Source organism: Sceloporus occidentalis, unplaced genomic scaffold, assembly GCF_023333645.1.
Source record: "Sceloporus occidentalis isolate IW3139 unplaced genomic scaffold, rSceOcc1.0.p SCAF_124, whole genome shotgun sequence".
In the NCBI taxonomy this organism is placed as follows: Eukaryota; Metazoa; Chordata; class Lepidosauria; order Squamata; family Phrynosomatidae; genus Sceloporus; species Sceloporus occidentalis.
Window position 1 is genome coordinate 1584849 of NW_028317104.1, and position 12709 is coordinate 1597557.

Here is a 12709-nt window from a genome sequence, read left to right on the forward strand (position 1 = left end):
TTATACATGTCCTGAAATTGAACTGCCCCCAGTTCAATTTCTACAAACACTTTTTATTATTGCTTTTAGTCATTGTCTCCCATACCTAAACTTATACTGAAGATTAAACGAGCCTTTTGGAGTTCCAGGGTAATGAAATCTCCTTGGGAACCTTCAGCATGCATCAACATTCCATCCTTTTCAAGCGTCTTGAAATTAAAAGATATGCTATCGTGCAAAGTTCGATTAGTTTTTCCACTGAATCGGTATGATATGAGATCATCACCATCAAAAGACAGAACATCGTGCCCTTGAGGGGGAAAAATACAATTGGTTAATGTTCATTTCACATATTTTACATCCTTTTCAAGCATCTTGAAATTGAAAGATATGCTATTGTGCAAAGTTAGATTAATTTTTCCACTGAATCGGTTTGATATGAGATCATCAAAAGACAGAACATCGTGCACAACTGGTTAATGTTCATTTTACGTATTTTACATTTGAATAGGTACAAGCTTATGTGTACAGCAACTATTTGAAATAAGGAGACATTTGACAACAGATAAGGCCGTTTTCCTACCACAAACTCTACTTGATCATTAGCCTTGTCTTATTTTCAAGAGATCCTCTGCAGGGCCCTCCCTAAATTAACCTCTGCCACTGCTGAGATAGATTGGCTATTGCAGTCTCAACAACTGCTAAGTGAAGACATACTCACAGGCCCACAATCATAAAATGAAGGTTCTTTACTCTAATCCACTAAACCATCATTCATTCTTTAGCCTTTAATCACAACCATACAAGAGCTTAACTTCAGAGTCCCCAATGATTTAACCAACATAGACAACCTTTTGTTCATTCTAGTACAGTATGCTATTTTTATTGTATTTTACATCTACACTTTATTTAGATTTGTCAGTCTACATTGTTTATTGTCAATAATGGCTTCTAAAAATATATTCTTATATCATTTTCTAAAAGAGTTACTCACTGTAAGGGCAGCCATACAAAGCCACACGAAGTCCAATCTTTCCTCTGGGGTTCCATGCTACTGGCACAAAGCGAACATAACGAGCCTTGATGGGATAATACAGGCGATGTTCCATCACCCCTGATGTATTCACATTTCCAAAGAATGTCTTAGATGGAGATTCAGAATGAATAATGATAAAACACATAGTTATAGTAGCATGAATTTGGGTTTTAACTTTAATTTCATGTACACCCCAAATATTACACTATACCTAATAGAAGACTAGACAATAAACCAAATATAGCATTTTTATTTTTCAGCTTATATATTTATATATTTCCAAATGTATTTAATATTATCTGTACTGTTCGTTCTGTTATAAACAGTAGAGATACTATAAACCACATTTAGGCTAGGTTTCCACTTGGCGTTTTAGCACATTTCTGTGGAAATTGCTTTTTTGACCTTAGGCAGTTTTTCCAGCCTTTACACGTTGGAATTTTCACCCAGCTAAAAGGGATTAGGATAAATGGCAAGTATCTGCCCCCTCCTGATGTCATTTTCTTGGTAGAGTTCTACTTAAGCACACCCCGGCGGACCCTTTTGTCTCTTTTCTGTGGTTTGTAAGGCATGCTTTATTCCGAATGTCTGCTCCTCTAGAAAGATTGGCCCCAAATGATGGTGCAAATTGTTTGCTGTTGCTTTTGGCACGCAGGATCCAGTTGGGTATGTTTGTTTGTAATGGTATGTTTGTTCCAAATGGTGTAAAATTCAATATGAACTTTTTTTTGTGTGAAACTGTTTGTTTCCAGCCTATTTCTTGTAGGACACACAGATACTGGGTCCATCCTCTGCATTGTAACTAATTAAAAAATGCCATAAAAAACGCCAAGGCAAAACCCACATGGCTTTTTCATGGCGTTTTTTCTCTCCCATAGACTTCTATTGGAGAAAAACGCCATGATTTCCTTGCAAAAAACACCAGAGTGTCAACATGCTGCAATTTTGAAAAACTGCCACAGAGCCCAAAAAAGCAGAAAAACGCCAAAGAGGACTGAAAAAACGCCAAACAGAAAAAAGCCAAGTGGATATGGCATTGTGCGATTTCCTATTGAAGAACAGCTAACATCTGGCCGCAGCGTTTTTTAACAAAAAAAACGCTGTGTGGATGAATTGGCGTTTTTATGGGCGTTTTTAGCAAAAAAAAAAAAACAAGTGGAAACCTAGCCTACCAAACAATGAAATTAACAGAGAATGAAAAAAAAGATAAAATGATCATGCCTTCTAAGTACTCTTGTATAGCATTTATTTCCTACCCTCATAAACCTCTTTTCTAAGAGTTTAGAAAACCATGATTTAGCAACTGAGGGGCGGAGGAAACTGTAGAAGAAATTTGATCCAGGAGTGGCAGGGGTTTGTGAGCAGGAATCGGGGAAGGTTTATAAAAAGGTAGAGCTTCACTGACTTCAGACATCTTTGAATATATCTGCTACAAGGATTTGTTTCCCTCCCTTCCTAATTTTACCATGTTTGTTAAACTATACATTTATTAATGCTACTGGCTTAACCCCTTCGCAACGGCAGATTTTATCTTTTGTACCGCCTTCGTGACAATGGGTAAATTTCTGCAATGCTCTTGTTTAGCTGTAATTTTCATCCTTCCTGTTTACTGAACCCACACACTAACCCAAAGTTATATATTGTTTTTTGAAGACAAGAAGAGCTTTCTTTAGATGTCATTATTTTGATTGTATCAGATCATTTAGAATAAATACAATATGGTGAAAAATCAAGAAGAAAGGACTTTTTCTGATGTGTACTTGAAAAATCTTTTACTCATTTATAAAAACTAATAAAAAACCTGCTAAATAGATTTTACTATTTTTCCTGAATAACCAATGTTTTTATGTTTTTTTGCTTTTTTCTGCACTTTATGGGGCAATAAGTACAAGTAGCGTTTTGGTATTTCAAAACCATTTTTTCCAAATCTGGTAATTCAATGCTGGTATTTTAGCTCTTTCCATGCACACATTTACCACCAACTTTTGTCAAAGTTTGCAGTAGTGTTTTTTGTGTGTATTCTTCCCTACACACATTGTACTTTAGGTATAAATTTACAACTCCTGGTATATGTCACTGTCACACAACACCCCAATATGTATTCAGCAACATCTCCTGAGTAGTGATACCACCAATGCATGGGTTTGCCTGGCTGTTTGGGGGCAAAAAGGGCCACATATGCCTTATCAAAGTTTGCAGTAGTATTTTTTTGTAGTGTTTTTTGTGTGTATTCTTCCCTACACACATTGTACTTTAGGTATAAATTTACAGCTCCTGGTATATGTCGCTGACACACAACACCTCAATATGTGTCCAGCAACATTTCCTGAGTACAGTGACACCCCCAAGCATGGGTTTGTCGTGTTGTTTGGGGGCTTAAAGGTCACATTTGGGATGTGTGTATTTTTCAAATTGGAAATTTGACATGTGATTATCCTGCCCCCTATGTTAATTGGGACATTGTTGAACCTGGCCAATTCAATTTACCCCATCAAATCATACATTTTTTTTAAAGTAGACACCCCATTTAAGATATCATGCGTTGACATAAGAGGATGGGCCACACAGGGCAGATCTCAGTTTAAGCGAAGAAAGCAATCATAGAGCCCTTCCCTTTCTAAGCTTGTTTAATGCCATGACATGCCACTGGTTATTAAGGGAATAAAATAAATTGCTACAGTGTTTCATAACACTGTGTCCGTGTAATATTAGTGTTACTTATTAGGACATTTTCATTTTTTCATGCAGTACAAAAGTATACAATAAACTGTGTAAAAGTGATTTGCACACATTCTCTCACCCAGTTAGTTCCTTGCTGGAAGAATGGCTTCCAGCTGTCTGGTCGGTCACCATATAGCAAAATATATTTTGTCACCCAGTCATAGTATGTGTTATATGTTCCCTGAGTGGCCACTCCCATGATTTTATATTTTTGCTTCAAATCTATTTGAAGCCATGGTTGTTTATCTCCAGGGGCTGGTGACCATCCACTGCTGCCTGCAAGAGAAAGAGTTCACCAACTAGAGTTGTGTGTTTTCTGAAGAAAAACACAACATAGGCATAAAAAATAAAAAGAATGACCATGAAAATCTACAAATTTCTGATATTGCTCTAGTGAAGGGATGAGTTCATCTATTAGTCATTTCATTATATCAAATCAGGAAGCATACATTTTAACTGTAAAACATATCTATACAACTGTACAGTATTTCCTAATTATTAGGTTGAGCAAATGTGACTTTATAAAGTTTAAATTCATTGCTTTCAATCCTTACCATAAAGACGAGCAAAATTAGCGGTATAAAAAAGAGAGTATCTTGAGGAGGCATCAAATGAAGTAAAGTACAGAGGAGAAACCAGGTCATTGTAGCACCATTCTGCCAGAAAAATATGTAGAGGAGAAATGGGCAAATAATTAATTGCATGAAAAAGAAATACAAATACATCAATCTTATTATATTTTCTTTCCTTTACATACTGCAATAATTTAAACTTTTCACAAATAAACAATAGCTGACTCATAGAGCGACTTGCTATATTTTCAAAGTTCAATTGTTAGAATTACATTTTCTTAATTCCAAGGTTAAATGCAGGACCCTGAAAAATGTACAAAGAAGAGCAAGATGTAAGTAAGAATGAAGGATAGGAGTAAAAAAACAACCAAGGACAGGTGTATCATTTAAATAGTTAAAAAAAATTATAAAATAAAGTTAATAAAACCTTTTGAAGCTACTCTGCATTATATGTTAGGAAATAAGGATGGCTTATATACAGGGGAGGGCTGGCAGCCTAAGGCCTGGGGGGCAAGTCTAGTCAACTGGCCCGTTGCACCATCAAAGCGGCTGCGAGCGACATTGAAAGCGGCCGTCGTGCGGCAGTCACTCCACCAGCGCCTAATGAAATTAAAGTGGCCGGCGTGCACGCACCGCATGCCTCAGCTCTTCATCCCACCCCTTTTAAGACGTGGGAAGAGGAGCTGAGGCATGGCCATTGGGTCTGACTGCCGCATGATGCAGGGGCGTACCTAGAGTATTTGGCACCTGTGGCAGACCCTGTATGTGGCACCCCCCCCCCACACACTTTAAAACTGCATAGTTTCTATGGTTAGGCAAACATTGACAGGGGTACAGCATATTTGTTATCATTATATGCTTAGGGATTATGCGGTACCACCGTCAATGTGTGCCTATACATTGAGCCAGACACTGACAACCCCTATCACTATATACTAAGCCAAACATTGATGTGGTGTAGGCTTACCACTTTAGTGACTGGCATAGTATATAGTAGGGATGCAACGAAATGAAAATTCTGGACTGAAACTAAAAATTCAGCATTCACTTGGCCAAAACTGAAAAAAAAACAAAAAAAAACAAACTTTAAAATACTTTATTAAAAGTAACACCAAAATTAGACAAAAAAATCAACAACAATATTAACATATATATACACACAAACACACATATATAACAACAATCACAATCCTATCATGCCCAGGTTCTAGCATGTGCTGGCTGACTTAGCATGATAGGAGTGTGATTGCTGTTTGCAATTATATATATATATATATATATATATATATATATATTAATACTGTCATTGAATTATTCTGTCCAATAAAAGTGTTAACACACCGAAGTTGGACCAAAAAATAATTTATAACAGCAATCACACTCCTATCATGCCTAGGCAGCCACTACATGCTGGAATCTGGGCATGAAAGGAATGTGATTACGGACTCCCTATGCCAAGCTATCCCCCAACACTTACACATCCATGCTATCTGAAACCCTCATTCACAAACATTCAGCATAACACCCATCACTCTCACACACTTACATTCAGCATAACACCCATCACTCTCACACACTTACATTCAGCATAACACCCATCACTCTCACACACTTACATTCAGCATAACACCCATAACTCTCACACACTTACATTCAGCATAACACCCATCACTCTCACACACTTACATTCAGCATAACACCCATCACTCTCACACACTTACATTCAGCATAACACCCATAACTCTCACACACTTACATTCAGCATAACACCCATCACTCTCACACACTTACATTCAGCATAACACCCATCACTCTCACACACTTACTAATCCACTCTTTCCTACCTTTTCTTCTTTCACTCTCACTTTTCCTCCTCCTCCTCTTCTTCTTCTTCTTCCTGTCCTTCCGGTGCACTGAGCGCGGAAGACGGTGGGCGTGGCTTCAATGTTGTGCCGCGCGCATCGTTTCTGAAGGCGTGCCGGCCTGGTGGCACCCCTCAGATGAGCGGCAGCCGGGGCGGACCGCCCCCCTCCCCCCCACGCCAGGTACGCATGACGGCCGCATTCAATCCTGCTCGCGGCCGCTTAGTTTTTAACTTTGCGGCCGCAGCCGCATTGAATGCTCGTCCGTCCGGCCCACCGGCCCGGATTTAGGGCGGCCTGGGGGGCAATTGCCCCCCTGCCCCCCGGCCCAGTCCGCCCCTGCTTATATAGGATAGGAACTAGCCTAAAAGCTCACCTTTTTCTTTATTTATTGTACTCTGTACCACAGAAGACTTTTTGTCACATTGTGCCCATCGTATATAACCATATCTGGTGACCCGTGGTTTGCTACAGATGCAATAAGCATCTGTAGCAAACCACGGGTCACCAGATATGGTAATATAAACCACAGGCGTTTGTTCCTATTTTGCACTGATGAGATCAGAGCTGGTCAAAGACAATTACCGTATTTGCTCGATTATAAGACGAGGTTTTTTTCAGAGCAAATGCTCTGAAAAATACCCCTCGTCTTCTAATCGGGGTCGTCTTCTAATCAGACCTCAAATAGAGTCTGATTAGGAGACTAAGATCCAGATCCCCCGCACCGCTGCAGGGGACCTGGATCCTCCTGTCTCACCCCCCCCATCATACACATGATCTCTGACAGCCGGGGAAAGTATACGCGACGGACGCAGACAAACCCCCGCTGCCAACTCCACCTCCTTCCGGCTGCAGCAGAAGGCGACGTCAACCCGCTGCCCCGGCTGGAAGCACCGGTAAGAGAGGGCTGAGAGGGGAGGGGAGGGGAGAGTGTGTGTGTGTGTTAGTTAAATGGGGGTATAGGGTGTGTGTGTGTGTGTGTGTGTTAAATGGGGGCATAGGGCATTTCTGGAGTGGCGTTAAGGGGGCATTTAATAGAGCACTCTGCCTCCTGAAATGCCTTATACACCTATATGCCACTCTGCCCCATAATATGCATTTTAACCCCCTAAATGCCAGAGTGGCATATAGGGGTATAAGGCATTTCTGGAGGCAGAGTGCTCTATACAATGCCTTTTAACTCCCTTAATGCCACTCTGCCTCCTGAAATGCCTTATACCTCCCTATATGCCACTCTGCCCCATAATATGCATTTTAACCCCCTAAATGCCAGAATGGGATATAGGGGTATAAGGCATTTCTGGAGGCAGAGTGGCATATAGGGGTATAAGGCATACCATGGGGCACAGTGGCATATAGAGGGTTAAAAGGCATATCATGGGCCACAGTGCCATATTGGAGTGGCAAGCCTGGGGGCAGATGTGCGTAACTGGGGGACAGGTTGGAAAATACAAGAAATAAAAACAAAAAAAATATTTTTCTCAATCATAGCTTTTATTAAAAAAAATAGTTTACATGAATTAACATTTACTGGTAAAACTTTTTTCCTTTAGGGTCGTCTTATATTCAGGCTTTTTCTTTTTTTCCTAAGTTAATATTCAGATTTTGGGGGGTCGTCTTATAATCAGGGTCGTCTTATAATCGAGCAAATACGGTATTTCTGTGTGAAATCCAAAAAATGGTGCCCTGCCTCAACAAAGGGACAGAAACATACCATACTAACAGACAGAGTAACCAGAATAAGGAATCTGCACACTCCAAATTAACTCAGGTGCTTAACTGTGCGGGGAAGGGCCAGCTCCCCAGTAGATTAAAATAAATAAAGGCTCCAGGCAGATTTATTAGAGGAAGACAAAAACGTTTCGACCTCACAATGAAAAAGACCTCATTGTGAGGTCGAAACGTTGTTTTTGTCTTCCTCTAATAAATCTGCCGGACGCTGGAACCCTTGAGTGCCTGGAGCCTTTATTTATTTTGATACTAACAGACAGAAACATGAACATGCTCTGTGTGCATGACATGTGTATGTGGACAAATACAGATATTGACAAACATATACATACCGTCATAAACATACTATAAAATCATATAAATCTACAGCTGGTACATGTAACTGCCAAACAAGACTCCAATATGTGTTCAGCAACATTGCCTGAGTACAGTGATACCAGCCAGGGGTTTTTGGTACCTCAAAGCCCGGAGCAATTTTGCCATTTTTGCGATATGTCGGTTCAGCGATTATTCTCTTTTCCTGTGAATAGTGTACCCATGTAAACTATAATTGTTTTTTTTCAAGGAGAGATAGAGCTTTGTTTTGATCCCATAGTTGGATGATTAGCTGAAAATTTAGAATTAGGAATTTAGTAAAAACTAGCAAAAATTAGAAAAAAAACCTAATTTTTTCAAAATTTTCCCTCTGAATCCTCACAAAATTAGGTTAGGTGACAGAAAATTCCATCCAAATTTATCAATTAAGGTGTCCTGATTTCAGAAATACCTAATCTATATAGATTTTCCATACTTTCCCAGCACATATAGGCAACATACTATAAGGCTCACTTTTTTCTTTATTTATTGTACTCTGTACCACAGAAGACTTTTTGTTACATTGTGCCCATCATAAGCTTATTGCATCTGTAGCAAACCACGGGTCACCAGATATAGTAATATAAACCACAGGTGTTTGTTCCTATTTTGCACTGATGAGATCAGAGCTGGTCATAGACATCGGGCATTTCCAACTGTAACTGTTGTATACAAAAGTATTGTGGGAGAGGGACTAGGAAAGCTGAGCTAAAGGAATATGGAAGGGCATTAATGTGCTATGTTGTAAGCGTCCTTAACCCCTTCAGTCCCCTAAGGACGTACCGGTACGTCCAAAAACCGCATCCCAAGAATCCCCTACGGACGTACCAGTACGTCCTGCCCTTCTTTTGACAGCCTGGACTCCCCCCTGACAGCAGAAGCCAGCATTGCCAGCTTTCTGCTGCCCGATCCGATGGCACGAAAGCTGGAAAACTGTTACATTTTTAGAGGCCGATCCAGACCCTGCAGGGGATATTCTGTCCTCCGATGAGGCACAGACGCTGTGATATCTAAGCAAGTCCCCACAGACCATGTTTCTCATCCTCCTCCCATGCTGAAAAATGAAACTGAGAAAAAGAAAGGTTAGTGATTTTAAAATAAATAAATAAATCACTAAAATACAATAAATAATTATTAAAAAAAATAATAATAAAGTGAGCTAAGTGATGTCATTGTGACATCACTGGCATTAATAACATGTTCAAGAGGTCCCTAAGAGGACCTCTAACCATTTAAAAAAAACATATACATATACATATATATATATATATATATATATATATACACGATGTCAAAAAATAGAGTATTGCAGAGTATGCGGTGATACCTTTTTTATTGGACTAACATAATATTAAAAAGACAAGCTTTCGAGAGTTATCCTCCCTTCATCAGGTCTGAAGCAATAGAGTATTGCTTCAGACCTGATGAAGGGAGGATAACTCTCGAAAGCTTGTCTTTTTAATATTATGTTAGTCCAATAAAAAAGGTATCACCGCATACTCTGCAATACTCTATTTTTTTACATCGTATAATATATATATATATATATATATATATAAAAAAGAAAAAAAAAAAAAGAAAAAAGAAAACAAAAAACATCCCATTGCCCTAACACAACATCTACCCAGTATAAACCTCCTGCCCCTTCACAACCCCCAAACCCGTTAAGCCATAAGCATAAAAATTCTACAAATAATGTACACCTTATAGTATGTTCCCTATAAGTGCTGGGAAAGTATGGAAAATCTATATAAATTAGGAATTTCTGACATAAGGAAACACAATTGATAAGCTTGGAAGGGATTTTCCATTACTTTACCTGATTTTGTAAGGATTCAGAGGGAAAATGTATAAAAAAATTAGGTGTTTTTTTTTTTTAATTTTCGCTAGTTTTTACTAAATTTCTCATTCTAAATTTCATCTAACTATGGTATCAAAAGAAAGCTCTATCTCTCCTTGAAAAAACAATATATAGTTTACATGGGTACACTATTCACAGGAAAAGAGAATAATCGCTGAATCAACATAGCGCAAAAATGGCAAAATTGCTCGGGGATTTGAGGTACCAAAAACCCCTGGGATTGAAGGGGTTAAAGAAGTGAGCCTTGGGGTACCCCCACTGAGAGGGGGAGGGGAGGGGAAGTGTTACTGGAGACAGAGGCGCTGAAGGTACGATCAGAGAGGTAGGAAGTGAACCAGGAGAGAGCAGTGTCACGGAGATCAAGAGCATGTAGAGTTTGAAGGAGAAGAGGGTGGTCGACAGTGTCAAAAGCAGCAGAGAGGTCCAGTAGGATTAGCATGAAGTAGTGGCCCTTGGATTTGGCAGTTAGTAGGTCATTAGTGACTTTAGTAAGGGCGGTCTCAGTAGAGTGTCGACGGCGAAAACCAGATTGAAGAGGGTCAAGGAGGGAGTTGGAGTCAAGAAACTTAGTTTATTGGGTATAAACTATTCTTTCAAGAAGCTTAGAGGCGAGAGGAAGTAGAGAGATGGGACGGTAATTGGACAGAGCAGTCGTGTCAAGGGAGGGCTTTTTCAAGATTGGGGTAATGGTAGCATGCTTGAAGGAGGATGGGACAGATCCAGTAGTGAGGGAGAGGTTGAAGATGTGAGCTTGAGTAGGGACAAGAGTAGATGAAAGAAACTGGGTGAGATGGGAAGGGATTGGGTCAAGGGGGCATGTGGTTGGACAAGAGGAAAGAAGAAGAGAACGTACCTCCTCTTCAGTGACAGCAGAGTATTGATGTAATGCAGGGCTTGACAAATTTGTTGTGAATCTAGGCGCTAGCTAAAAAAGTTACTAAAGCACCCTGGACTTTCAGGTCAGTGCTGTTTTTTTTCAATTTTTTTTATAAATTATTTTTTTAACTCTTTCAATGCTGATGTTCCATTGGAGCACAGCATTGACTGATAAAATGTTAACCCCTGCAATGCCACGAATGTGTCATACACAATTGTGGCATTGAAGGGGTTAACGCTGCACTTTCGCTCTCATGGAGTGATCGGGCAGCAGGGGAGGGTTGGGGCTGGTCTCCACAATCATGTGGAGACCGAAGAACCCTCTCCCCCCCTGTCCCTGAAGCTGCCTCTGGCAGCTGGGATGCGATTGCTGGTCTATAGACCAGCCATTGCAGGGAGGAGTCTCTTTGATGACTCCTGTAGGCTTCCATGCCTACAGGAGTCATCAAAGGGCTTGTGGGGGTAGACCACCAGCACAAAACGGGAATTAACCCCTAAATGCCATTGAAGGGGTTAACGCTACACTTTCGCTCTCATGGAGCGGTCAGGCAGCAGGGGGATGTTGTGTCAGGGACCCAATTAACACTTAACGCCCTTTCCTGAAGCTGCTTGTGGCAGCTGAAAACGCGATTGCTGGTTTTCCTGCAATCACGTTTTCAGCCTACAGAATCACTCAGTGGGAGTGATCACAGGCTTGGGGGCGGGATCGGAGTGGCTGTGCTGGTCTTCCCAGACACCTGGGCAGACAGCAGCAGCGGCCCTGCGATCACCACAATTGTGGCGACATGAGGGGCATTTTTTGGAGAATGTAACATGCTGACAAACACCTAGGCGCCAGGACAAAATTCTCAGTTGCCATGGCGCCTGGGATTTGTCGAGCCCTGATGTAATGTATATGCCACTGTGCCCCTGTAGTCAGCTAACATGCTGGGATAAGGGATAGTTTGTTCGTTAATGTCGCCTTTATCCCAATAAGTAAAAATTTAAGAAAAATAGAAAACATTTTATTGAAGTAAATGTATTTTAAATTACAGATGAGCCTCCACTCCAAATACTGATGAGAGTGATGGGACTTGTAGTCGTTAAAAGCAGATGCACCAAATGTGTCTATAGGTTGGCATACTCACAGGGATATCTATTTTCTGACTAGACGTTGTATCTTGTCACGGTTATGTACCCTTCCTCTATGTGCCTAACCTGCATTGCACTGTAACTTTGATGGGGTGCATGTGCAATCTACATATACAATATTTGACCAAATATATGTTAACACTAGACTTGGGCACCAGGGGGCTCTTCGTGTTCGTCTTCGTGCTCGTCTTCGGCAAAAAAAAAAACTTCGTATTCCGCGAATATTCGCCTGGTCCTGTCTTCTCTTCGGGCGAATATTCGCGGACATTCTTCGTGCTCGGGTTTTCTTCGTTTTCCCCGGTTAAGGGGTTAAAACGGGGTTAAAGCCGCTCTGGCGCCAGGAGTTTAAATGTCCGTATGAGCAACTCTATTGGTCGTCAGCAGGGGGCTCGTCTGCCATTGGTTGATGGCAGACGAGCCCCCTGCTGGCGACCAATAGGGTCGCTCGTACAGACTGTTATACTCCTGGTGCCGTAATTGTCCGGCAGATCCCGCTGGTCTCCCTGTTCTATAATTTATTAACTGATAGAACAGGGAGACCAGTGGGATCTGCCGGGTAAGTTACAGCATTGGGGTTTTAAAAGTC

The 12709-nt window shown here is 40.7% G+C and overlaps 1 protein-coding gene across 1 annotated transcript in view; it reads right to left on the reverse strand.

The window, feature by feature from the left end:
- The window catches only part of LOC149282011 (contactin-associated protein 1-like), a 101452-nt gene that overhangs the window by 58505 nt on the left and 30238 nt on the right, over nt 1-12709 (reverse strand). The window contains exons 12-15 of the mRNA XM_089498682.1: nt 4291-4392; nt 3816-4012; nt 974-1121; nt 86-289 (exon numbers count right to left, since the gene is read on the reverse strand). Coding sequence (XP_089354808.1) covers nt 86-289; nt 974-1121; nt 3816-4012; nt 4291-4392 — 651 coding nt within the window. The remainder of the gene's footprint in view (nt 1-85; nt 290-973; nt 1122-3815; nt 4013-4290; nt 4393-12709) is intronic.